This window comes from Arvicola amphibius, chromosome 10, assembly GCF_903992535.2.
Source record: "Arvicola amphibius chromosome 10, mArvAmp1.2, whole genome shotgun sequence".
Taxonomy (NCBI): Eukaryota; Metazoa; Chordata; class Mammalia; order Rodentia; family Cricetidae; genus Arvicola; species Arvicola amphibius.
Genome location: NC_052056.1, coordinates 2,712,153 through 2,739,873, shown reverse-complemented (window position 1 = coordinate 2,739,873; position 27,721 = coordinate 2,712,153). Strand labels below are relative to the sequence as shown.

The window sequence follows — 27,721 nt, the reverse complement described above, 5'->3', positions numbered from 1 at the left end:
ATGGCGTTGCACCAAGGTTACCTTTGTAACCCCACTATTTGTTAAGGGATAGTGGTTTGGGATGTTGCTTCGTCCTGCCAATCCTCTGAACCTGGTTTTGATATGTGGATGACATAATAAAAGCCCCTGAGTGAGGATGACATAATAAAAGCCCCCGAGTGTTTTTACGACCTGGAAAGACAACAGTTACATGGCACTTCCACCTACCTTGCAAGCCTACGAGTACTGGGTTAACGGAAAGGAAAATCGAGTTGTTAAATCAACAGTTAATGAGTTTAAAACCACATGGGTGAAAAAGGATGCTCCCAGAGACCGTATGGTTATTGAATGAAAATCCCAGTGCCAGGAGTCGGCTACCTTCCTGTGAGTTGTTGGCCAGGGAAGCCCCCAAGGCCACAAAGCATAAACGTTATTGGTGCTGCTATTGGTTATTGCTATTACATTAGACCTAGATAGTGAGACCCCATTGAGACATCACATGTGCATGTTCTGACCGTAGGGCAGGGGAAAAGTAAGATGGGAGCCAACTGGAAACTCCCACCCTGTTGGACGGCTTCTGTATTGTCAGAGGGGCCATGTAGGCCGCTGGTGGAGAATTGTCACCAGCGTCCTTGTGTGCTGGAATACTGAAATGCTAGGCAGGGTCTTCCTGCTTGTGCAGTAGACGTTTGGCTATCATGAGTAAGATCAGCAACCTCTAATTTGGACTTAAGGCCTGCTGCACAAGAGGGAATTCACATCTGGCACTGTAAACCGTAACAGAACCCCGTGGCTAGGGAGGTCATGGGTTCCAATGGGGAAGCGACTTCTATGGTTTTGGTAGGTGGATGTGATGTGTCTGTCAAGCTGTGAGCATGGTATTGAATTGATGCCTGTAGAGAGGTAGTTATCAGACTCACTAAGAGCAAACGACTGTTACTGTAGTAGGTGGGATATTTCTTACCCATGGGTGGCATCTGTAGTCACCCCTTCCCAGGCTCGCTGAGGAAGAGGAGGTGGGGAAAAATGTGAGAGCTGGAAGAAGGGATGGAACATTGTAGAACAGTTTCCTTCAAGATTCAAAACTTCCATCCTGAGGAGAAGCTCTTTAAACAGGAAGGTCAAAAACCTCAAAACAGCTTCAGGAAGTCCCTGAAACTGACCAGATTCGCTAGGAGCCTCCCTGCCAAAATAAAAAATAAAAGCTGAGTGTCCCTCTCAGACAAGCTGGGCTTCAAAGATGGCTCTCAGAGGAGGACAGCTGCAAAAGAAAAGACTCTGAGGCCAGAGCAGCTGCCTGGAAGAGGTTCAGGCCAGCTGGGACACCTGGAAGAGACGCTCTCCAACCTGGTGGGCTTCCTGCAGGCTGTGCAGTCTGCTCCAGGTTCCCAGCTCTGCGAGCTGGCACCCATGCAGGCGTGGGCTTCGGTGATGCAGCTGCCTCTGAGTCATTTCTGCTCCTGTACGTGACCTCTCACCAGTATTCCTATAAGTAATTAAAAAAAAAAACCTCATTGGTTCACCAAACTGAACTGTGGCAATATCTGTATTTTGGTCTGTTGTGAGATACTATCTGGGATGTTTAGATGTGTTTTTGTGGTGTGTGTGTGTGTGTGTGTGTGTGCGGTGTGTCGCATCTCCCCAGGAAAAGCTCTGTCACAACATCTCCACCTCTGCCATGAGCTCGTCTCTGACTTTGATCCTATGGCAGTCGTAACCTATTGTCACCTCGGGGGACTTCTGCAGCGCCTTTCTGTATGGCTGAACTTCTGGGCGCATGTCAGCCGTCCTGCAGACCAACAGCTAGGCTGGAAGGGACCCCGTGTGGACCAGCACAGCCTGATAACTACAGGGTGTAGCCTCTCAAGGTGGGGTGAACCCAAACCTGATGCAGAGAGGGGAACAAAAACGCCAGGCAGGGGAAAGGAGGCCTGGACTGAAGGAATGGGACAATTGCAGCAGCCTCCTCCAGAAGCCCAAGGTGAGATTCTAACGCACGAAAACATGGAAGCCAAAGCAGGGGACAGTTCAGACTTTGAACCCCAGACTAGACGTGAGCAGTTCCTTACAGTGACGGGACTCCATGTTAAGGGGCCCTAGAGACCCAGCTCTGAGAACCTAGAAATGGCAGAAGCTGGAAAGCCCGCATGATCTCTCTACTCTTCCTGATTTTCTTGTCCCCACACTACTGTGGAAATTTCTAGAAAACAGAGTCACCAAACATTTTACTTGGATAGAGGAAAGTTCACTGCACCTCCTGCTTTTATTAACAAACTACTGATTCAAATTTGTAAGCTTTTAAGATTTTCAATGTTTCTCCCATAAGAACTGTAGAGACTGGCCAGCCCTTGGGGCTGGTAGTTAGCACTCCAGCATCTAATTGCCTCTATAAGCTGAATGCTGATCCACTGAAGAGCACTGGGTTTACAAGTCCTCCTCCTCCTCTCCTCTTCCTGCTCCTCCTTCTCTCTGTCTCTCTGTCTCTGTCTCTCTGTCTCTGTCTCTCTCTCTTTGTCTCTCTCTGTCTCTCTTGACAGGGTCTCACTATGTAGCTCTAACTGGCCTGGAACTCTCACGTAGATCAGTGTGGCCCTGAGTATCTACCTCAGCTTTCAGAGACAGCTGGGATTAAAGCCACAGCCCATCATGCTGGGGTGTTCTCATCTTCATGGAAAAATGAAAGCACTAAGTTGCTGCCTGGTTAGTCATTTTAGGCTAATCGTTTTACCCTTTAGACCGTAAAGATTTGTTTTTACTCCCAACTGCCTTGGTGAGACCCTCATTTTCTTAGACGGTTTCTCACCGTAACTTCCTGTGTGCTTCCCAGTTTCTCTGTGTCAGCAAGTTAGATTTATACTAACTTGCTGGGATTGTCATAACTAATTGTACAAACCAAGCATTTTAAATGAGAGAACCCTATGGCTTCACTGTTCTCTAGGCCAGAAGTCCGGAGCCAAGGTGTCAACAAGGGCCCTGACAGCATTGACGGCCCCCAGGGAAGATCCTTCCTCACCTCTCCCAACTTCTGGTGGCCCCAGGCATCCCCTGGGTATGACTGTATCACTATAATCTCTACCGCCATCTTGAGCCGTCTCAGTGTCTTGGCTCTGCGTGTTCCTCCTAAGGATATTGTCATTAGATTCAAGGGCCATCAGAGTAGCCCAGGGTGGCTTCATCATCAGATCCCTACTGCGGAAGAAAAGTCTTTTTATCCAAATAAGGCCATACTCCTAGGCGTCGGATACTAGATGGGCAGGGTCATCCTTCACCCCCGCAGGACTACACTTCCCATCCTTTGTGAAACGTGACTGCACACCCAACCTCACCACAGCGGGATATAAGTCGGTGGTAGGTTATGTTTGGGGTGTTCGTGCTAGCCACGCGGCCGGGACAATTTAGACCCCAAGTTCCAGAACTTCGAGGGGCTTCTAGGCTCCTGAGCAATGAAAGCAAACATTGTTAGGTTAGGGTTAGGGTGGCCTTAGAATGTTAAATCTGAAGCCCTCTGCAAAGCAAAGGGAGGTCATGTGTCCCTGTGCATGGACAACCAGCTTGTCCGTATAAAGAGCAGGGGGCCACTAATCACGTCTCACACATCGACTAAGGTGACAGCGCCTGTTCTGACTATCATGGGGAAAGGAAGGAGTGGTGTCATGGACCACATATATCTAAAACTCCATTCTGCCTGTTCATGTGGGAGAATATTCTGGAGAAAAACTCCGAGATAGTGTTGGAGCTTCTGGGAGCTGGCTCTGGGACTCAGGGCAAGTGAATGACACTGGATATGGTGATGTCACAGAAGGCTGAGACCATGAACAATGGATATAAACGATGGGCTGACGAAATGGCTCAGCGCGTAAAGACACTTGTCACCAAGCCTGCCCACCTGAGTTTGACCCCTGGAGCCCATGTGGTGGAAAAAGAGAAATGACTCCCACAAGTTATCCTCTGACCTCCATATGCGCACCATGGTTCACACCTAAGCGTGAGTGTGTGCGCACACACATGCACACGTGCGCGTGCACACACACAATAAATGTAAAAATTAATTGGTTAATCAAAACACCATATAAATGAGAATTCTGTCATTATAGTGTTTATCAGTTAGCAAAGAACCTCAACTATATACCCTTAATCCTTAAATTTACATATTGGCGGTACTCGGAGGCAGGGCCTTGGGGAGGTTTTCAGGATTAGATGGGGTCATGAAAGTGAGACCCACGTGGAATTGGAGGCTTTATACGGAGAGAGCTGCACTAACGTGTTCTGCCTGGCATCACAGCTGTGCTCTGTCACATGAAGAATATAATCATGTATGTACGGATGCCATAAAGGCAGATATGAAACTGTTTGAGGAAAAAAAGGGGGCATCAAATGGGAGAGAGCATGTAGACAGAAATTTCTGTCTTGCCCGGACAGAGTGTAGATGCCACCCAGTCGTGGGTTCAAATCCCACATTGGACGCCAAAAGCGGGAGGAGAAAGAGGACAATAGGATATAGCAGAATGTGCCCAAGGTACCATAAGCACTTGTGTGACAATGACCTTAGTAATGACACAAACAAATGTAAAGTGAATTAAAAACAACCAAAGCCCCCAAACCTACCAGATGTCAGCACCATGCTCTTAGATTTCCAATCCCTACGACTATGGGCTTGATAAAGTTTATTCTTCATGAATGATGCGGTCTCTAATGCCTTGCTGTGGCAAGAGAACACAGACAGGCTGGAGTGATGCAGGGTGTCTTTTCAACTGACGGAACTTTAGGTCGGTGCTTGCTACGTGACATCTTACATCTCCATTTGAAAGGTGACAAAAAGCCATCCTGAGAAGAGTTGGGTGATCGATTCCACAGATATTTCTTAAATGCTATGCCAAGGAAGGGTTCTAAGCACCACGGAAAGGTAATGCCAAACCAGATACAATTCTGACCTTAGTGGAGTGGACGAAGAATTAATTAACAAGGTAAAATGATGAATTAAAGGAATAAGAAATGCAATAAAAGAACACTTCCTTAGCAGAGGCAAGGGCCCATCTCCTGCATGGCAAAACCAACAGCTTAAACTATAAAGACATTAAATAACATCGGGGTTTAAGAAAAATAAATAAATCTACATGTCATAGCCAAGTAAGTCGAAAAGTGTCCCTGACTGGCCAGGGAAGCTCTCCAGGTTGGTTCTCAGTTCTAAGGTGGAGTTGAGAGGGGAGTCAGGGTGTGGAGTCTTGGAAGGAAACAGCTCAATTGGAAGCCTCCTGCCTGGCAGTTGAGGGTTGTACTGAGGCCAGTAGAACAGCCCAGAGTGGGGAGAAGAACCACTGTGAAGAGATGAGCCAAAGGGAGACATGGAGGAGGCCCATGGAGGTGTCCCACGGGGCTCTGGCTTTTCCTCTGAGAGAGCTACTAGTAGGCTCAGGTCAGGAAGGGCTGAGCCAACATGACACAGCCCCTCTGTTAGAAGTCTCCAGAAGAATTCAAATTCACAAGTTCTCTTGGAAAGTCATTCTCTAAATGTCAAATGCTTGCTTTTTCCCCCCACTAGAGTAGAGCAGGTGGTTCTTGGCAGGGAAATAGTTCATTCCTTCCGACACAAACACCAAAGGGTGGGATGGAAATGAAGAACGGAGAGGCACACTCGCTAAGTTTAGCCTTCGCGCTTGCTACCGAGAAGCACATATGCTCGGGCTCCTTGCCGGGAGAGGGCTGCCATTGTCTCTTCCGACACACAACCCAGCTATTTTGGAGTGGCCAAGTTGTCTGGAGGAGGCTCTGCTACCCCCCACTCTGCCAGGAAGGACGAGGCTTAGGGACTGGGATGGGATATAAGAGGCTGGAGCGCAGCAGCTCCCGATGGGTTGTCACCGTGGTCTTGCCTCTTCCTCACCAACTCAGGCTAGTCCAAGAAGGGGACCGTGGTTTTAAACACCCCACACAGTTCAGCCGTCATCACAGACCAGCCACCTCCAAACCTACATGGGATAATTGACCACAATAAAAAGGAGAGAGAGTGAGGGAAACAGCAAAACTGCCTTTGTAGCAGGGGCCACCACCAGGCTAAGTGTCCTGACTGCTGGCTTCCTGTACTTTAGATGTCCCTCCTAGGCCTGAGCTGGGAGTCCCAGTGCAAAATGAAAAAGGATCTCTTGTTCAAAATCTGTGACTTTCAAGCAGGCAATAGCAGAGCTGGAGTCCAAAGGGGCATTTCTTTGCCAGGAGACTGGAGGTAATTCCAGCATTCTGTGAGAATCTTCCAGCAGGCAAGGGCTGCTGATCGTCTTTATTAAAAGCTAAGAAAGGAGGTTGGCCTTCTTCCTACTTGGACTGCACCAAAAGTCGTATTTAATTCAGCTACACTGGGGATGGAGAGATGGCTCACTAGTTAAGAGTGCTCCCTACCCTTCCAGAGGACCCAAGTTCAGTTCCCAGCATCACCATCAGGCAGCTCCAACACCCTCTTCTGGCCTCTCTGGGCATGCAGATACACACAGTAAAAAATAAAATATTAACATTAGAAGCACAGGTGGTGGGTTTTGCACTTGAAGACAGCATGAGAGTGGAGCAGAGGTAACAACACCGTGGTGGAAACCGGGCTCTGTAGCTCAGCTGTTCTGGAATAGACACAATACTGAGAACACGTGTTCCAGGGCATGGGGAGTCTCACAGTCGCTGAGGAGCCATTCCTCAGAGGCATCACCAGACTCGCTTTCATCTTAGAATGGAAGACATGAGTTCCCACTGTTCCTCGACTCTCCAGTGTGTTCAACAGTTCTCCGTGACGACAACAGACACCCGAGCTCACCTCTTCTGCTTCAGTCTACATCAGCACATGGTTTTTGGAGGGTTGAAACTGAACTATTCCACTTTCTTAATGATTTCCACCCATGCCTACTTATGCCTGTTACTTTGATCTTTTGGTCTTTCATCCAGATAGCACCTTAATCCAGGCTTTGTCTCGTCTCTGAGGGTATTGTCATAGACTGAACTTTCCTTAAGCATTTGCTAGTGGGTCAGACAGAATCATGACCAACTCTTAGTTTATTTGTGGTTCACTGATCCTGGTTACTCAGAGCAAACGTAGGAGTCATGTTTGATTCAGAGAAAAAACTTAAAAATCATCTCTCTGCACAGGTCTGACTCAGAACAGACACATTTATTTAGAGATTATCAATTTTACAAATACCATGGGTCCTTATTATGAGTTCAGCTGTTCAGACATGCCTAAGGCGCACCTCCCTGCAGGTTAATATCAGAGTGGATTTTCAGAGCCGTGATGAGCTTCCAGAACAGAGCCTTATAAGGGAAACAGCTGTGAGAGGTGACAGAGGGGCGGACACGGGGCAGTGTCGAGGCCAGGAGTGTGGTCCAGTCCCGCAAGGAAAGCCGTCAAATGTCCCTGAGAAGGGAACCACCCCTCCGTAGGCCTCCGTTTCCTGTTCTTTAAATGTAGGCATTGGCCTTATTTATTGGCTCCATAGTTTTCCAGCTCTGAAATTCAGCATTTCCATCCCTGGTCTCTCTAACTACCCAAAGTCAAGAAAATCAAAGAAGCCATCCATGACTCCTGTTGAGGGCACCACTCTTGGCCCTCTTTGCTGTGAGGGTGAAGCCTGCAACCATTAAAAGCTGTAAGGGTGGGAGGCATAGGGTCTCCCTAGGCAGGGAAATGGCTCTTGCTATTCCCTGTTTTCAGTCCGCTGTATGGCCACCTTTGTTCTGAGCTCAGGAAGCAAGGGACTGTGGTAGAAATTCAGACCAGAGAAGCCAAGAAACTTGCCCCCAGGGCCACATCTGTGTAGCCAGAAGGAGGCTTAGTGAGGGTGGGCCCAGGCAACGCGGCCCAACAGCTGCCCTCAGAGGTTAGGACAGCAGGCTCTATCCCAGGAGTCTGTTCATGCCTAGGGCCCTGAGAGACACAAGAGGCCCGAGACCAGCAGAAAACACACTAGAGGGACAGCAGGAAAAGGTTTTCCCCTCAGGGTTCTCCACGTCGACACTGGAGAAGCCCTAGGACCCAACAGGCATTTCTTGGGAACACTTTAGGTGGGATCCCAACTCATACAGATTTCTGGTACCTATACAGGCGGGCACACTGGCAAGAGAGGGCTGGTTCCGGGAGGTGTGGAGTTAGAAAGCCTTGACCCAACATCAGTGGGATTTATGGCCAGGCACTTCTCCCTGACACATTCCAGATCATACATGAATTGGGGCAATTCTGCCTCTCCACACATTCCAGGCCTTGCCACTTGCCTCTGCTGCCCCACCCTCTGGGTTCAAAGAGTCCCCCTCTGTGGGATCTTCGCAGTCTCTGTCTTCCTTTTCTTCTCCAAGGGGCAGAAACTCAGTCTCAGTCTTCTTTGTCCACTTCACGTTGTGTTTGCTGAGTGAGTAAATGGTACACCTCACACTAAATGTTTAACTTGGAACTGGGAATCCCCCGCCCCCAAGATGGTGCTATTGACTTGGATCACAAGGTAAACACAAACCAGGAGGCAGAGCCTCACTGTTTCTGAAAAGGATGGCTTAGTGAGTTAATCATTTTTTTATTTCATAATTACACCCAAGATCCTAAAGAACTCTGTCTGCATGTCACTCTCTAGGTATTTCGTGTTTATGCGATCTCATATTCTGTCTCCCCTTCTGCTCAGCGAAGGGTTACGTTTGCCCTCACACTCCGCCTCCACCGTCCACCTGCTCCCTATGCTTAGGAGCCTACCCGGCTCCCATTTCCTCCTAACACCATTGACTTTTGATCTCAGAGCAGAAGGGGTGTGCTTTTATTAGATTCAATTTGCAGCAAGGCCCCAGGTTCCCTGTGAATTGAGCCATAATAGCCAATGAATAATCACAGGGCTCAGCCAGGCTTCAGTAACTAGGAAACCGCCCAAGGAGAGGAAGGGGGAAAAGAAGCAGAAAAGGTGAATGTGTATCCGCTACGTCCCTAATCATGCAACTGCCCACGACTGATCAAGGCTGGGCTATGGGCTGCTTGGCCAACCCAGGTCTCCTTCTCAGGGGAGGGCAGGGGCAAGCCAAAACCAAAGGTGCCTCAGTCTCTGAGACCTCACAGGTCTGCCGTTGGTGCTTCTAGGTGCTATTGCTTTAGATCAGGATTCACATCCTAAGAACTCTTAGGACTGGGGTTGCTTTAGTGAAGGCCTTCCCTCCTTCTCATGTATATGACGGATTGTGTTTCCTAAAGTGCTCACCAAGGAAAGCTTGTCATTCTATTATTCAGAGCCTACCTCTACCAAGTTCTCAACCCTGCTGATAAATTCTAGTCCAGGTTCCCCTCGGTGACTAATCTGTGAATTCCTGTGACAACTTCTTTAGTAGCTTTCTGCTCAGTGTTACCAAGGGCTGCCTTTCAACCATCGGCTGGAGCAACCACAAAAGGTCCACCATCTTGGCTCAAGAAGGCCCTCCGTGACCAAGGAAGGCCTTGGGTACCCAGCCACCAGCGCCCACAGTCTCTGGAGCACAGCCTGCTTGGTACCAGAGCTTCACGAGGTCTCTCTGTGTGTGCCAAGCTTCTCAGATACGTGGCCAATGCATGGGAATAGGTGGAGGCAGGAGGACACCCTCCTTCAGCTGGAACTGAAGTCCAGACAAGTCAGTACCTTCGCTTATGGTTTAAAAAAAAAAAAAAGCTAACATATGCTGTTCCACGTCTCCATGGTAACGGACTAGGGACTCTGTATCCATTTATGGAGTTCTTCCTTGACCTGAGTTCTCTGGTCCAGGCCTGAATACACACTGAGAAGCCATGAGAAAATACCAATTCCCTCTGAACACAGCTGTTTTAGCTTAGTGGATTGGGCCTTGACTCCTGAAAAGGCAATACACCAGAGAGAAATTTCAATTGCAACAGTAACTCAATTGGCCGATAACTTCAGATGGGGGTTGCCATGGAAACCAGGAACCCTGAGTACCAGGGAAGCTGGAACCTTCTACTTCCCTCCCAGTAATGCTGTCCTTGGAATGTACCAGTCATCAGTCCCATGGCCTTGCCTAAGCTGGACATCTACAATTTCATATCTACGCTAAACTTTTCTACTCAATACTGAACATACACCTGTGTCTACAGAGCGAACGCACAGGTTTCCAACCATGGACTCGTCACTTTCCGAAAAAAGGGGGAACTACCCTACTGCTGGTGGTTTTGATCATGCGTTTGGGAGACCCACGCTGGACTTGGCATGTAGTTGCCCTGCAAGACTAGGTAAAGTGGAAGAGGAATAGCAATGCCTAATGAATTACTGAGTGCTCAACCAAGTTAGCGCTAAGGCTTGGCTCAGCTCTAGGGGGCGCCATCCCTACCGAGGCAGTAGGAGGGGCCTCCCAGAGCCAAGCGGCTACGCCACGTTCTACTCTTCCACTCGCGACTCGGCCACCCGCCCACTTTGAGCCTCCCTAACCCCACGTAAGAGTCTTTTTTCATGACGGAAGAACCAGAAATCAAAATTCACACGTAGTTCCAAGCACAGGGCCGGCTTCACAGCAGAAGCCTAACCACCTAACCTGAGTGCCACCAGCGCTACTAGCTCGGACCTGCGAGCAGCCCTGTGCTGGGGACGCAGGGGGACACGGCTCTGCCCTGCCCGCTGGACCTCCAGGGCACACGGCTCGAGTCGGGCCCCCAGGAGCAGAGGCCAGCAAGCAGGCGACAGCAGGCACAGCGAAGGCCCCGGGAGGAGCGTGGACCCGCCGCTGCCCGAGCACGGGTCTCCTCCCACGCCGGCCTCTAGCTCGCTCCTCCTCCCCGCTCTCCCCGTCACCCTTGCTGTCCCCTCCCCCCGGTCCCCTCCGGCCCTCCCCCAGCTCCAGAAGAGCGCGCGGCCAGGGGACCGGGCTGGTTACTTCCTCCACCGCGGAGCTGAGCACGGAGTGGACATCACCGAGCCCCACCAATCCTCGCCATCGCCCCCGGCCCCGCGCTCCCGGATCGGCCCTACGCCCTCGCCTTGCCGGGCCTCGCGCGCCGGGATCACCGCGATCTCCTCTCACAGCCGCCCTTCGGCCGGCCCTGCCCGCTGCGACGCGGTAAGAGCGGCCCCGTGCGCGGCGCGACGGTCGGTCCGCGGGAGGGACTCCGCCCGGGGTAGGGTGCGGTGCGGACGGCCCCTGCTCCAGCCGGTCGGCCGGTCGATCGCGCGTCCCAGAGTCGCTCTGGCTGGTTCTCACGCACCCAGTGGCCTCTGTGAGGGACCAGGGCACTGGGCAGGGCGTGGGCTGCCCGCTTTTGTTTTGGGGAAACCTGAGCTCGCCTGGTGAGATTCCTGCCCAGGACGCGCGACTGCGTTTCTCAAAGGGGCTTGGTCCACCCGAAGAGGGTGGCCGAGGTAGCCCCAGGTTCGGAGTGACTTGAGTGGGGGAGGCGCTAGGCCTGAGAAGATATGGGGGTGCCCGGCGCCTGAAACACCTGGGAAGCTATGGTTCCCCGGGAGCGTGTCACCTGTTTGGCCAGGTCTGCGCTCCCCACCTTCCCCTTCCTCTCTCGCTTCCCCCCACCCCACCAGGGCCCTGCGAAGCCAGCGTCCAAGTGGGGGTGCGCATGGCTGCGTTGCTTTTATTTTTTTTCTCCTCCTTAAAGCATATGGATGAAGGTGTAACCCGAAGCATTTGTATGTGTATTTAACCTGTTTTATTTATTCATTTATTTATTATTTAATCTCGCAAGACTTGTGCTAACCTGCCCTCAATTTCAGCAGAGCTTAAAATAGTGGTTGACTTGCTACTTATTTAGAAAGTAAAGCGGTGAGCAGTCGTGGTTGGAGACAGGAGTCACTTAATTCACCAGTTAAGAGATAGACTCGCTCCCTGCGGTGGAAGCTCCAGTGCCTTATCTGCCTGCCCACACCGCCGCCGATCGGGAGATACATCTCAGCGTTAAGCTTTTATTAAAATTCTGAGTAATCTCACAGTACAGTAAATGTGAACACCGTGCGCCCTACAGGGAAATAGTCTCTCATATCTGAAATTAGTCATTCATCTCTCTAAACTGGTCGCTTTCCAAGCGAAAAGAAATCAACCTTCAAAAGGGTTTGCTCTTCCCAGTTTTACCTCCCTACAAACCTGTGCTCTCTTATGTAAGTGGTTACCTGTTCCAGTAAGGGCACAGCTGCGGGTGAGACCCTTGGTTTAAAAGTTAGCCACTCTCAGTCACTGCGTTTCTGCCATGTGCTCCTGTTCTTCCTATTCTTTTTTGAGTACCAAAGGGTCTAAACTTGAAAATTGATTTATCTAGAGTCTTGACTTGTCCCAGGAGGTAGCACGCACATTCAGTAGGATAAATGAACTTAAATTCGATTAGCTGTGTGTCTGCCTGAAGCCATTTAGTAGAGCGCTTTAATTCTACAGGGTTTTTTACAAAACTCATTAAAAGCCGGGCAACAAAGGAACCCTGTTCTGCAGCTGGTAATTACAGCTCTTTATGTGGGAGTGGGAACCTCCCTTTTCTCCTCCTGTTTGTACACAAAAGGCGGGGAAGAGCTTCCTCGCCCTCCACAGCCATTCATCTTGGAAGCTAAAAGTCAGAATTAAGCCCGCAAGTGTCTGCATGTTGGTCCTGCAGACCCTGGAGGGACCGTGTGGACGTTTCTGGTGCTCTGATTGGTTTTCTGCTTGAGGCTTGTGTTTAGTCAACAGGTCCAGGGTTGACTCCATCCAAGTGGGTGACAAGAAGTTCTCAGGTGGTGCAGTTCACAGGGCTGGGACAAGAAGGCCTGCTTTATTTATATGCTCTCTGCTTCAGTGGGATGTGGCAGGGAGGGCCACATTCATGGTCAGGATTTAAGGCTCTGCTCACCTGACGTGCGATCTCCATAGACACCCCAGGAGGAGGGTGGCCCCAGGCCAGTGACTCAGTATCATGGGCCTCAGTTGCCTCAGAGTTAGGAACCTGGACACAGGAGAATCGAGGAGGTGGGACTTGGGGCTTCTTCCACACTCTGTTCTGTTGGCATTAAGGGAGTACTGAATCCTTTCGTGAATGTAGCTGAGATAATATACCACGGGAAAATCTGAGCAAACGTGCCCACTGTGGAGATTGGGCAGACCCTACCCTGACTTCTTCCAGAACTGTTGTTCCTTCCCTGTTCCTTCCTGGGCTTTCCTGAGCTACGTTAACCCAAATCTGCATATCTGAGCTCCCAGCAACCTTCCCCAGGGCCCCTTTCTGCCCTTGTTGCCTTTTATCAAGGTGTGCGTGTGTGCATGTGTGCGCACGTGCATATCGGTACATGCACATGAGTGTGTTTAGCAGGAACCTGTTAAGACATCGGCACTGACCATATTGTTGACTATAAATAAAGAGGACACAAGAAAGAACAATGCAAGTTAAATAATTCTTCAAGACTGTGTTAGCTGCTGCCGTTGTGAGCGTTATCAATTACGCACTCGTTTTAGTGAGAGTTTAACAGGTGGGCACACATACAGAAGAGCAAGCGTGGGCCCTGGGGTGACACCAAGGAGCTGCTGAAGGCGTCTCTTCTGTGACTTGGAGCCTGGAGGGTGGGGGGCTGCCGGCAGGTGCTGATCCTTGGTGGGTGGAAAGGAGGTTCAGCGGCTCTGTTTTTACCACACTGAGGGGACTGGCGAAGAAGGCCTTCCTCGCCTTCTTGGTCGACCCAGAAGTACACATTACAGTCCCAGAAAAAAAATTTCAGCCCACTGCAAGTCACATTTTTGGTTTTCTCTTCAACGTGCTCAAAACCGTCTTAGCAGATCAAACTGATTTTACTATATTCAGTAAACCTAATGTATTCAGAATATTATATAAGTGCAGAGTAAATATTCAGAGTACTGAGACTCCTTTTCCCTCTAGTTCTTAAGATCTCACATGTACCCTCGCTTCGAGCCTGTCTCCCTCCACAGGTGCCTTGTCCAATGCCAGTAGCTACAATGGCCATCTGGTGGTCAGTCCAGCTCTGGGATAAACCCTTCTTATTAAAGCAAGGCCTAGTTTCTTGGGGGAATGCAAAACTGTGCACACAAAACTGTGCACTGTGCACACAAAGCAGAATAGTTCTGAGATCACACATTCAGAGCCTGAGGATCTGCGGTGACAAGGGCCATGTGACCCAGGATAACGTGCCTCTGCATGGCTCTGAGAAGAATGGTGGGGAGGAGGTGGTCTGGTTTGACGCCCGTGGGAGCTTCCAAGGCAGGTGACCTCCCCCTCTCCCCGTGCGTGGCTTCCACTGGGTGCCCAGGTTGAACTGACCACTCTTGTGGCCCTGCCTAGCATGACCTAAGCTCTCATCTCATCTGCCATAGCAGCGTAGCTGGGACTCATGGTGCAGCCTCCTTGCTCAGCTAACCCAGGGTGTGGGGGCAGCCCATGGAGTCTCTCACCTAAGCGGAACTCTGTGGAGACCCTCGCATGTTCTCCTCGAGAGCTACTTTGTCTAGAGTCCTCTCAAATAATGATTCCCCATCCAGGCACCGGACTGCCGTCACCTGCAGTGATTGATGCCACCGCCAGCGTCACCTTACAAGTGTGCTTCAGTGCTAACCTCTCTGACTCTTGTCTCTTTTGCTTTTATTCAAGATGAATGATTTTGCAATCAAGAACATGGACCAAGTTGCCCCTGTCGCTAACGGTTTTCGAGGGACACTCAAGGTGTGTGCGTCTTAATTAAATTTTCTTGACAGTTTGGAAGTTCCATTAATAAGAGGGAAAAACCCGTGTTTAACCGTGTCCCAGAAAAAAAAGAATGGTTCTGGCCCCAGGTTTTAAATATCTTATCTGTGTGGCTCTTGGGAAATGGTTTACTCTATCTGAGCCTCAGTTTTCTGCACTGTAAAATGGGTATCATGATGCTGTTTGTACCTGTCCCCCAAGATATGAAAGGGGTTCATCTGCGCGTGAGGTGGCCGTTACAGTCCATTCGTGAGGCTCCCTCAGACTGGGAAGACAAGGCCCACGATTCTGGAACACAGCTGGAGAGGCTGTGTCCACCACCTTTTTTAACGCGCTCAGGAGTTTTCCTGACTGATCAAAAAGGCTAATTAATTTTTTAACTTGTTTACATTCATTTGTTTCCGTGTGCACATACCATGATACCATGTCGAGGTCAGAGGAAAGTTTGTGGGAGCCAGTGGTCTCCTTCTTTCTACCGTGTAGGCCCTGGGGATCAAACTCCGGTTGCCAGGCCTGGCACCAAGTTCTGCCCACTTTACCCACTGATCCAGCTCTCCGTTCCCAGAAGGATTTCAGTTTACATAGAGAAATGAAAGAACTGTGATATTTCCACCAGGAGGGGCTGCATCCGCCAGGTTCTAGGGAGCCAGCTCTCTCTGGTGTGGCAGCAGCAGGCCTGTTTCTACAAATCCCAAACAGACTAAAGATGAAAGAGCTGGCTCCCCTGCATAAACACTTTTCATGTCACGCCGATGGGACACTCTCATAGCATGAGCTGGTAATTCCGTGTTATGTGTGTGCGCACATGCATGCACGTGTAGTGAAGAAGCCAGCAGTGAGTGTCTTTCTCTGTCGCCCTCTACTTTATTTTTGGAGACAGCGTCTCTCACTGAACCTGTTCCTCACCTGCTAGGCAAGACTGGCTAAGCCATTGGGCTCCAGGAGCATCCTGTCTCTCCTAGTGCTAGGATTACAAAACCACAGGACAGTGGTAGTGCTGGTTCCTGCCTTCCCCTTATTTGAGGCAGGGTCTCTTGTCCTCTGCCTTGTACACAGAAGCTTCTGGTCCCAAGCTTCTGGGGACTGTCCTGTCTGCTGCCCCTCTTCCTAGCACACTGGCTGACAGACAGGGTCCCTTGTCCAGCCTCATGTGGGTTCTGGGGATGCCAACTCATGTCCGCCCGCATGTCCAGCAAATGCTTTTCCTGCTGAGCTTTTCCCCAGCTCCCTAGGGGCAGAGCCTGGCACCGATGACAGTGAAGTCATCAAATCCTGGTGCATTTTCTTGTTTGGTTCAGTCGTGTCTTCAGAGGGGCATAAAAGGCACAAGGAAATGTGGCAGAACTGAAGCCACATACACCCCTCAGAAAAAGCCCTTCCATCAACGGAAAGAACTTGCCGATGTCCGGATTCGGAGAAGGCATTCGCCAGGGACTATGTTGAAATGCGTAGCAAGGCTTTGCGGTGTTCTGTGACTTCCTGGTTTTAAAAAAAGAACTTCCAGAAAGATACTTCCTAGAGGCCCAGGCAATGCTTGGGGAGGGGGGGGCGGGAAGGAGTTTATTGTTAGACATTTATTTAATATGTCACCAAATCATTCCCTCATAAAGTCCCTGATACATCCAATTGCGTGTTTCCCATCCGTCAGTGGCCCTGCCCGCCTAGGTCGTTGGCATCTTGGGGGCTTGAGGACTGAGGGCTGGGGCTGGCAGCCTGCCCTCTTGTGCAACACATCCTTCGCTCTTCTGCATTTCTGAAATGAAGGCACAGCGCTGAGCTGATTTTATTTGTAAATGTGTTACACATTTATTTGCCCATGATGCAACACATGGGTCATTGTGTTACACACGATGTGGGATTTCCAGATTATGTTGGGAAATGGAAGTTTTCTTCATGTTTCCTAAACGAGCCGGGCAGGGGTGGGTCGCCCTGGTTGGGTGCTTATTTGTGCCCCTCCCATGCAGGGCTGCTGTTTTTCATAAATGCTGCTTATGTGAGATCATGCAACCATCGATGGTTTCCAGGGCTTGTCTTTACGTGTGTATCCGATGCTTCCTGAAAGATGCTATTGAAAGTCTCTCTGTAGTTGGTTTAAAGTTTCTTTTCTATAGTCTTTTTTTTTGTTTTATCACGAGAAACATTAAGGTTTTATTATTTTTCACGGATTACTATTATCTGAGCCACTGGAGTGCTGAAGGGCTTCCCCCATTTCACTTAAAGTGGTAGATACTTCAAAGTAACTGTCCAAAAATAAGAGCAGCTTACTATTGCTTCAGCTTCCCAGGTCCTTCCAGCCTTCCGTTTTTGTTTGAAGTATATTTGCTTTTTCTTTTCCTCTACTCCCAATCTGGCGAGCTGGGGGCTGGCTTTCTTTGAAGACCCTCTCAGTGTGGTCCTAAGGTTCTGCTGCTTTTAACTGTGCTTACTTTATTAATTTAAGTTGGGTATACTCCTAAAAGAACCTCCCAGGCCATCTGACCCTGTCCTGTTAATTAAAGAATCCAGGGTGAGATAGGATTATTTGGATTACTTTGAACTTCACAGGAAGCGTGCTGCCAGCACCGAGAGGCCACTGGCCGGTGTTGCTTTAGAACAGCTGATGTCATCGGGACCTGTCGTTACCGTGGATCACTAAGAAAACACACCATCAAATGAGTTCATGCTACATCTCTTTCTCATCCCTGTGTTTTGCAGCGCCAGCCAGCCTTTGACACCTTTGACGGTTCTCTGTTTGCCATGTTCCCCTCTCTCAGTGAAGAACAGACACTCCAAGAGGTGCCCACGGGCTTGGATTCTGTCTCCCATGGTAATTTGTTCCTCTCAACCTAGCAGAAAGGATGCATGGCTTCCCTCAGTAGCTGGGTTAATAAAGGCACGATCACTTAGTAAAGACAGATCATTCTGCAGCCAGAGATGCTGATATGCTGGGTGTATACGGTCTGACAGAAGTCTTCTCCCAGGGCCTGGGAGAAGGCAGCTTTCCTCCTGTGTGAGTAAACCAGTCATTCCACACACTGTGCCTCCTGTGAACTAAGGAACTCTGAGAATCCCACGTTAGGTGTTTTCAAATACTTCCTCATCTCCCTGGTGTCTTCTTCATATAGAAGGTAGTGGTCACTGAAATGTGACCCAGCTTCTAATGCTCAGTTCACATTTGTAGTTAACATACCCCAGTGCCTGGGCGCGCACGCACGCACGCACGCACGTACGCGCGCGCGCGCGCACACACACACACACACACACACACACACACACACACACACACGCCGTTTCCCTTTGAGTTTTGGGCCCACAAACTACTCTTGCTTGTCTTAACCCTTTGTATTCTGGTAGTAGTTCTCACTGCCGTTCTTTATTCTTCTCAAGGGGCTAGCATGTCCAATACGTCTCTACGATTACTTCATAGAGTTATTGGCTGGACACATTCCAGACTGATGTGTCATATGAAGTGGGTGCTGGAAAACACGGCCCAGAAAGATCTATCAAAGCGCCCGTGCTTTCGTAAGCGCAGTGTCGTCTGGCCGTCACTTGTTGTTCCTGAAATTTCTGAGAGCGTCAGAGAAGACTTCTTTTTCAAAGATGTTAGGGGCGTGCCTGTTTCACAGTGCAGAGTGTTGTCTGAGCCCAGCTTGCCCAGGGTCCTTTGCTGTCTGCTCAGCTGGACAGACAAAGCTCCCACATCGAACACTCACAGCCACTGAAGGCAGCCAGGGACTGTCCTACCTGTCGCATTGCCATATGGCACTGTGCAAAGGCTACACTCAAGATCCATGCGAAAGTTACCAAAAAAGTAAAATCTCGTGTTTTGTATACTTCTGACAGTTTTATGCCGTGTTCCTAGCTGTCCTTGACTATGTACAGGACACAGGCTGCAAGGTTGGCCTTCTGAACAAAAACCATACAATTTAAAGTGTTTAAATATGATTTAGGTAGAGGTGTTGTCAGTGTGTCCTTGCTTTATGAAGCTTTGAAAATATACAACATTCGATTTTTATTTTAAAAGTTTGACACACACACACACACACACGCACGCGCACACACATGCACACGCACACACACGCACGCACCGGGGACTTTGCCAGGCTGACTCGGAACTCACTATTTACCCCAGTTACTCTCATTTTCCTCCTGTGTCTGTCTCCCAAATGCTGGAATGACATCTGTGTACCACCAAACTCATTTTCACTCTGGATTTTTCTTTTTGTGGAGTTCTAAGAAGCATAATTGGTTTTGGTTTTTAATGTCATTGTTTACTTTTTTTTAAAAGAAAAAAATACCATGTCAAGTTATATCTCTGTCATTATTGTAACAGAGTATACTTTAAAAAAAAATCTTTTCTTGTTGCTTTTGGAGGGTTTTTTTTTTTTTTTTTTTTTTTTTTTTTTTTTTTTTGGTAACACTGGGTATGGAACTCAGGGCCTCCCGCATGCTAGGTGAGTGCAAGCATCGAGTTACACCCCAGCCCCACAGCTATATGCCGTTAAGGAATTCGTTCTAGATTTGTGATCACAGTTCTCGGGAGACTGGGGCTTCTCCTAAGCTTCTGTTGACATTGCCACCCTGGTCTTGACATCCCTGTGGTCTCTGTCTAGACTCAGCCACCTGCGAACTGCCCCTGCTCACGCCCTGCAGCAAGGCGGTGATGAGCCAAGCCTTAAAAGCCACCTTCAGTGGCTTCCACAAGGAGCAACGGCGTCTTGGCATTCCCAAAAGTAAGTGCTGGACTTGGAGGCTGGGGAGTCCCCGGAAGACAGGGGTGGGATGGTTTAGCTGGGTCTGCCTTTAGGATGATCTTGGTAGCAGGAATGTAGGAAGAGTGTACCTGCGCTGGCCTGTGGCCTGCTGCACACCTAACCCTGCACTCATCAAACACCAAGTGTCACAGAACATGCCTGTGTCGCCGCATGGTGACGTCTCGGTCATTCTGTGGGTTTGGAGCTACCTCCCTGCCTCCCAGCTGTTCACCAGTGTTTCCCTTTCTCGCCTTCCCTGCGCAGACCCCTGGCTGTGGAGTGAGCAGCAGGTGTGTCAGTGGCTACTCTGGGCCACCAATGAGTTCAGCCTGGTGAACGTGAACCTGCAGCGGTTCGGCATGAACGGCCAGACGCTGTGTAACCTCGGCAAGGAGCGCTTTCTGGAGCTAGCACCCGACTTTGTGGGCGACATCCTCTGGGAACATCTGGAGCAGATGATCAGAGGTATGGCAGAATTGGAGCGGCGGGGACCCAGATGGAGGAAGGCCTTCATTCCACGGAGGGAAGTGTGTGCGATGTCCGTGCCAGGTGTAGCCACGAGGCAATAGCCTGAGTCACCAAATTGCTGGTTGCTGCCAGGCTGCGCTGGTTGTGCCAGCTCAGAGCACCTTGGATATGTAGGCCAGCCAGAGTGCCAGGTGGATGAGCTCACTGGAAGGGCCAAGAGAGACAGGGTTGTGTGAATGTAAGGCAGCGTACACAGGTCGGTGTGGATTTTGTAGGAAACTTACTGCAGTCCTCTGAGGATTTTGGAGCTCAGACCGTAGCTGATCAACTCGTATACACACCGAAATGTTAAGGGCAAGCACTGAACTCAGAAATCTCATCGAGACTAGAAACACTCTTGTCTCGGAACTCAAAGATCACCGAGACCTGCTTAAAAGATACCTGGGTTTAAATGAGGGACAGTTCTTTATTTAAAAAGCCAAAAAAAGGTCAGAAAATGGTTGGCGTCCTAGGTCGACACATCTGCTTTCAACATATAAACTCAGAATCTCATTTGGGGTTCTGTTGCCAGGCTGGTTTAGTTATTGCTTCCTAGAGCCAAGGGAACTGACTTTAAAGAAGCCCTGATTCTTTGGGAACATGGCCTGGTCCCACCCGGTGTGTTTCTGGGCAGCCATTTATATGACAAACCTGTTCAACGTGTGCATTTGTGTAGCGTGGCGTCACGGAATGGGGTTTGTGATGGCGGGTTCCTAGTAAGGGTCCTTCCACAGAACACGGACTACTTGCCCTGTGGACCTCACGACATCCCAGACTAGCCTCTCAGGGGCAGGCACCGAGTCCATTTACTTCACCCACTGTTTTCCCAGGCCAACAACAGATGGTTTTTTATAAACATAGGCATGAAATGGATACAGAGACTGGACCGTCCTAGACAGTGGCGTCATCGATTTTGGAAAACTTATCCCAGATTATTAGAAAAATATACTATAATTTTTAAAGGACACATAAGGGGGTTGAAATCAAATGGGCAAGGTCATTCTGAGGAAGTACAGCCGTTCTTGCGGAGTCTTTAAACTGGGTTTTATGTCTTCTGCGTCTGTTTTTCAGAGAACCAAGAAAAGACAGAAGACCAATATGAAGAAAACTCACACCTCAATGCGGTCCCTCATTGGATCAGCAGCAATACGTTAGGTCAGTCAGGTGACCGTTTCTTAAAAGCTCTGGTTTTAGCCTCTCAAGCCCCTCAGGTAGCCCAGCCCTCTTCCTGTGGTGGCTACACATGGATATTGCTCGACTAAGCAGCTGCAACATGGCAGAGCCACGTGAAATGTGTAAAGACAATCTAAGACTCTGACTCATCTAGGCTAACTCAGAGGTCATAAAATGAAACCAAGAGTATAAACTATTTCTTGATGGGTTAGGGTACTGTTTATATATTGAGGTGACCACTGATATGCTGACCAGTTCAAGTGGAAAATTAACTTCACCTGATTCTTGTGTTTTTCATGTGGCCACAGGAAAACTTAGCATTGCTTAAGAGGCTCATATAATCTCTAGGAGTCAACAGTGCTCAAGGCCAATTTAACCATAAAGAGGAAAAAGAAGTCAGGAGATACTAAAGTAGTCTAACAAGACAGTCACCGTACTCTAAAAGGAGACACGTCTCCTGCGGGTGTCTCACAGGGTCGGGTGTAGGTCTAGCTGTCATGATGTTGGCTTTAACAACTCTGCCATCCACCCTGTCCTTGCCTTCAGGCTTTGGCATGGAACAGGCTCCGTATGGAATGCAGGCACAGAACTACCCCAAAGACAGCCTTCTGGACAGCATGTGCCCGCCGTCGGCGACGCCTGCCACTCTTGGCTCCGAGCAGGAGTTCCAGATGTTGCCCAAGTCTCGGCTCAATACTGTCAGTGTCAATTACTGCTCCATCGGCCAGGACTTCCCTGCTGGCAACTTGAATTTGCTCGCCAACAGCTCTGGTAAGAGAACATTCTAGCATAAGGTTGTTGGTTTGTCCTGGAAGCTGTCAGTATGGGAGACGCTTGGTTAAGGGCATTCTGTCTTCTGCCGCCAGAGAAGGTTAAAGTACAGGGTCATCTTCCACGTGACTTTACAAAAAAAGCACAACCTGTTTGAGCCGGGTTCTGCAGGTATCGAGTGAGCAACACTGAATTAGCTTAACAGCCTTAAGCTAATTTCCTCACAGTGGAGTTACTCTGTTGGGACACAGGAATGTGTCAGATTCCTGTTTAAGGGTATAGCAGACACAGTCCACACATCTCAGGGGGTCCATCTGGTTGAATTAACACAGTTGTGTACACCTGTGTTACAGCTATCCGTGTGGAGATAGAAGCTTCATGCGGATGGGCCCCTGCTAGCTGATTTCTTCGGGGTTTGTCTTTTACCAGCCATTGTGACTTAGCTTTTTTTCGTGGCTATATGGTGTTCTACATTTTATCCATGCTTCTGTTGGAGGAAGGTGTCCTAAGAAGTTAGCACCTTTGTTGAAGAATGCTGGGAGGGGTCTGGGTGATGCTGTACCTGGTGTGTATATCGTTCTGGGGCTCGCTGACAGTGTTGTGGAGATTGGGACCCAGATGCACCTGAATTGGTGATCCAGGGGCCCAGCCCTCTCACGTCTCAGAGGGGTCTCAGCATGTGTTTGGTTGCTGTCACCAGGGAAAGCCAAGGACCACGACCCCACAGAGAACGGTGCGGACAGCTTCGAGAGCTCCGAGTCACTGCTGCGTTCCTGGAACAGCCAGTCGTCCCTACTTGATGTGCAGCGGGTGCCATCCTTCGAGAGCTTTGAGGAGGACTGTAGCCAGCCACTGTGCCTCAGCAAACCAACCATGTCCTTCAAAGATTACATCCAGGAGAGGAGTGACCCGGTGGAGCAAGGCAAACCAGTTATTCCTGCAGCAGTGCTGGCTGGCTTCACTGGTGAGTGTGCACTCAGGGCCGCGGCCAGCTCCTGTGTGACTGCGGTGGCCGCTGCGGCGATCTTCCACACTTGGAGTCTCTCTGTATCCAAGTCCCACGAGACCAGGCTTGCAGGAGTTTTCATGTTTGGGTCTCAGGGGGTGGGAGAAGATACCAGGTCACACCCTCTCCCTGGATCAGGAGGTGGAGGGGTAGGAGAGGGGACAGAAGGACAGACTGGTCCTGGCTCTGACTCACACTCTGGATCTCAAGGAATGTTAACTGGCCTGGGGGAGGGCGGGAGCTGGCTCACGGCTTACCAGCACTATTTACCTCTCCCCTGGCCTCCAAAACCATCCGAGAGAAGGGGAGAGCTCTTCTAGGCAAAGAAAGAGTCTTAAAGCCGTTTTTAGAACCAGACAGTTTCAAAACTGGGGCAAATACCAAGAATGTTCATTTTTCACTGCTTCAGAGGCCTTTAAATAGACCCTCTTTTCATATCTTTTCATATGCTGGCCGTAAGAAGCCACCGGGGATTTAAAGAAAATTAATTTTAAAAATATAAGATGCAAGTGAGAATATGTGGATTTTTTTTTTTTTATTGTCAAATGGCTACGTATATGTATAAAGACCCACAAAGGCGTTTAACCCTAAGGCCGTTGGCTACCTGGGAACCCGAGGACAGCTAAGGAGACTGTCTGCCTGGATGGCAATAGTAGAGGACTGTCTGTCGTCTAGCCCACCCTGTGGCCGATGGCGTTACCGTGGGTCGTGTGGAAACCCAACTGCAGAGTCAGTTCAGAGGTGGCCCGAGTGGCCGCTGATGTGAGTCGGCTCAGTCTGGTTCCATCCGAGGTCTTTCCGAGCTTCCCCAAAGCCTCTTCCTGTTTGCAGGCAAGGTGACCGCAGCTCTCCTTCCCTAGACTGTGATGGGGACCCAGGAAAAGCCGCTGTCTTGAGTACATCCTTAAGAAAGACAGCACTGCAGCCAGCGTCCCTCTCAAGGGGGTGCTTCTGAGTTCCCGCGGAGCGGAGATAGATGGTTGTCAGTACAGGTCACCCTATGGGTGTGTTGTGTGCAGCGCATCTCACACGAAACAGTTTGCTGTGGTCATGAGAGCCATGCCTGTCATGCATGATTCTTGAGTGCCCACCCCAGCACCACTGGGTGTTTCTAGAAATAAACTTCTAAGGTTCTTGTACCAGAAAGCATTAAACAGCAAGATTGGTGCTGATGGTGATTGCTAGCCCTGAATCCTCCTCCTGGGGGAACAAACACAGCAGCCAAGGAAGAGCCATGCCTCAGCCATCCTGCTGGAGGAAGGGGAGGCCACTGTGGCTTCTGCATGTTAAAGTCTTTCCCCGAGGCCCCAGCTGCTCATCACAACAATGCCCGGTGGGGTCCATGTTCTCAAGACAGCCTGGTCACTGGGAGGGTCAGTAACCTGCCTCTCTTTGTCCCCAGGAAGTGGACCAATCCAGCTGTGGCAGTTTCTTCTGGAGCTGCTCTCTGACAAGTCCTGTCAGTCATTCATCAGTTGGACAGGAGACGGATGGGAATTCAAGCTTGCTGACCCTGATGAGGTATGGCCACTTGTACACTCAACCCCAGTCCATCACCTTGGGCTCTAAAGCTGACCCTGGGCACAAGGGAAGTCAACAGAGCCAGCGAGAACCTTCTCCCGACCAGGAGTCCCTGGCTCTGGGGATAGCTGAACTGAAGCCACAGCCTTATTGATGCACAGGCCTGGTGTCCTTTGGGCAGTGCCCTCCCTCCATGGACACTGTCTGTTGGAGGCTGGTTACCTTCAGCAAGTTCTGGAGGGAGTTCCCCTTTGTCCCAAGTTGTTCAGGGCACATAGCAGCCAGGCAGCCTTCAGGGCTGGCCCTGGGGCCCTCTGCGGGAGAGACAGCTTTGGTAGGCATGATGCCAGCAATGTAAGTAATGTAATCTGTGGCCCTCTCCGCGTCTAGGGAAATAAGCATGTCTCCTGGGCCAGGATAGGCCCATCAGCTATCACATGACTTGAAGTGTGTCTCAGTTGGCAGAGTGGCTGCCTACCTTGCTCACAGCCGCGGCTTCCATCCCCAGCCCCACATAAACCAGGTGTGATGGCGCATGCCTATCTGTAGGCAGAGCGTGGAAGTGGATGCTGGAGGATGAATGGGATACACGAGCCTCTGGCGTTTTAAAAGGGGGTGGGGGTTGGAATAAGAATTATAGAGGATGACTAACAGCACATGTCCCTGTGTGAGGGACCCCTGGTTCCAAATGGCTGGCCCAAGGAGGCTTTGCTGAGATGGAGCTGGGGGCAGAGACAGGGTCATCACTGGCCCCTGTCCTGTGAAGCGTCTGTGCACATTTAAAGTGACCTGGATAAGTCCCTGTGACCTAGGGTCCCTAGGGTGAGCATCCGTGGCCAGGGGAGCCAGTCACGGCTCAAGAGTGGACCCCGGTGACTCTGACCTTTCTGTGTCTTCACAAAGGTGGCTCGCCGGTGGGGAAAGAGGAAAAACAAACCAAAGATGAACTACGAGAAGCTGAGCCGGGGCTTGCGCTACTACTATGACAAAAACATCATCCACAAGACGTCAGGCAAACGCTACGTGTACCGCTTCGTATGTGACCTGCAGAACTTGCTGGGGTTCACCCCTGAGGAACTGCATGCCATCCTGGGTGTCCAGCCTGATACAGAAGACTGAAGTCCCTGGGAAGACCCTGAGCTGGCCCCGGGGCCCGGGGACTGAGTGGGAAGTCCGTCCTGACCCACTGCTCCAAAGACCCATGGGAGGGCAGGAAGGGACCCCTCTGGGAGTCGCCAAGCAACAGCGGCCTTCTTTCATGCCTTGCCTCTTCCACAAGGCCAACTCCCCAGTGGTGGAAGGGGGCATGGCCTCTCTGTCCTTAGCGAGACCTGGAAGGGAAGACGCTCTGGGGAGCCACCGTGGCACCGAGCAGGCTGTGTGCCGATCACAATCCTTGCGGCTGTTTGAGGTGCTCCAGGGAGCCAGCATGTAGTGGACGCAGAGACACTGAAAAACATTGTTTCTCCTTTGGCCTTTGGCCACCGGGAGTAGCAAATGCAAGAGCCACCTCCTCCTGAGAGCTGGCTAGGCGGGTGGTGGAGTACAGCCATTGCTCCGGTTCAGAAGTCAGTTTGTACATATTATTGTATCTTATATTATGTCGAATCCGCCAACAGTTCTATTTAACAGAAATTGTATATTGTATTTAAAGTAATTATCACTGTTTGAAAGAATGTGATACCTGCTAGGTTATCTTTCTCTTTTTTTTTTCCACTAGCGCATAGATAGGAATGTCATTTTACAGAGATTTAGTCTCTCAGGGGCCGACTGAGAGAATCATGATATACTGTTTCCATTTGATTTTCCAACAGGAATGGGGTCTGAGGAATGACCCCTGGTTTCTATTTTTTGTTGTTTTTTGTTGTTGTTGTTGTTGTTGTTGTGTTTTGGTTCTGACTTGCTTATTATCTGGCCAGGACTTTGTATATTGGGATTTTTTTATAAGAAATCTAATGTTATTATTTGAGGGTGCCTCAGGCCTCTCCACTTCCTCCTGGGCTGTAAAGTAAGAGCTGAAAAGCAGTATTTTTCTTGACAAGTGGCACATGTTTTCCACTTCTCTGCATGCCTTAAGACGGTTTATACACAAATGTATTTTATTTTTTGGCGTAACTGTGTTTTCCAGGCAACTCCCCCCTCTCCCCCCCCCCCAGCCAGCCGTTTCCTTCCTTCGCCCCAAGGTATTCGTGTGGCTACAATAAGAAGCCTATTTTTGGAAATATATGACTCCTTTTCAGAGATCAGAAGGGATTTATGTAGCAGCTATTTTTACTGCAAAAGTAACTCACTGGAAAAAAAATGTAATTTGTACGAAAGCTTTATTTTTATCATAGCTCGTGTAAAGGGAACTGTGCCGGGCAGCGCTGAGGGTATCGGGAGGGGATCTTCCATTGCCTTGACCTTGAATGAAGCATGGCACTCTCTATCTTGCTGACTTGCCATGTTTCTTATTGTCTTGGTTGCATGTTCTTCTTCCTGCTCTGTGTCCTCAGAGAGTTTGCTCCTCTTATTTTCTTGGCCATGGATACCCAGAAGCACAGACAGGGCAAGCAAGATGGGAAAAGGTGTGGAGCGGTTTGTGTGATGTTCTTATCTGGTGAAGAGCTCACCACGAACACCTTACACCTTCCTCTAGGCTTTGCCATTTGCCAGCAGGGTGGCCTCTGGGCCAGCAGGTGATACTGATAAAGAGACCTCACAATGGACACAAGACCATCTGGGTACCTGCTGTGCCAGTCCTGGGAGTCCCAGCCTGCAAGCCCAGAAATAAGCAGAGGATGCCTTTCAAATGGGACCTGTGTGTCTCTGTGGGATGTGTCTATAATATGAACAGATGTAGGACTGGGGACATGCTTTTGTAAAAGCTTAGCCATCACTCAGTTTATATGCAGTTGAGCCACACGAAATTGCCAAGTTTAGCCTGAGTTTTGTCAGCCAAGGTGGCGGCTTTACATGGTCGAACCTAACAGTTATGGAAGTCCTTGGAAGACTTTGGCGTGGTCTTAAGTATAAAGGTTTTGTAATCTGGCCTTTTCTTCCTCAAATAATAAAGTATTTGGTTTAGCCAATGCTTCCTTGTAATGTTGGCTCCTTGGAATATTTCTCTTTCTCAGTCCTGACACAGACGCGGTACAGGAGTATTTGAACCCATTCTGTACCCTCATCTGTATGGCATAAAAGTCCAGTCTACAGCTCATTGACCTAGAAACAAGATAGGATCCATTGGGCCCCTCCCCAAGAAATGAGAATACAAATGTTTCATATGAAAACTCACCTAGGAAAGGACTGGGATGGAAAGATTGGCCTTGGCTTCATCAGAAGTTTAGAGAGGGAAGAGGACGTTTGTGTGAAATGTTAGAATATGACGTTGAGGCACTGTTGTTGTTTGAG

At 49.7% G+C, this 27,721-nt stretch overlaps 1 protein-coding gene across 1 annotated transcript; it reads left to right on the top strand.

Annotated features, from left to right (window-relative positions):
- The first annotated feature begins 10,884 nt into the window (after positions 1 to 10,884).
- Positions 10,885 to 27,412, top strand: Ets2 (ETS proto-oncogene 2, transcription factor). The gene is made up of 11 exons (XM_038345761.1): positions 10,885 to 11,016; positions 14,525 to 14,596; positions 17,312 to 17,423; positions 19,210 to 19,329; positions 19,615 to 19,815; positions 20,929 to 21,012; positions 21,577 to 21,801; positions 22,502 to 22,765; positions 24,210 to 24,328; positions 25,232 to 25,448; positions 25,494 to 27,412. The coding sequence occupies exons 2-10, from the start codon at positions 14,525 to 14,527 to the stop codon at positions 25,445 to 25,447; spliced, it is 1,413 nt and encodes a 470-aa protein (XP_038201689.1). The 5' UTR covers positions 10,885 to 11,016; the 3' UTR covers position 25,448; positions 25,494 to 27,412.
- Positions 27,413 to 27,721: the final 309 nt, after the last annotated feature.

Coding starts and splice junctions, on each gene's coding strand:
- Ets2 (XM_038345761.1), top strand. CDS start 14,525: ATGAATGATTTTGCAATCAAGAACATGGACCAAGTTGCCCCTGTCGCT. Junction 19,816..20,928: donor TCTGGAGCAGATGATCAGAG/GTATGGCAGAAT, acceptor TCTGTTTTTCAG/AGAACCAAGAAAAGACAGAA. Junction 24,329..25,231: donor AGCTTGCTGACCCTGATGAG/GTATGGCCACTT, acceptor GTCTTCACAAAG/GTGGCTCGCCGGTGGGGAAA.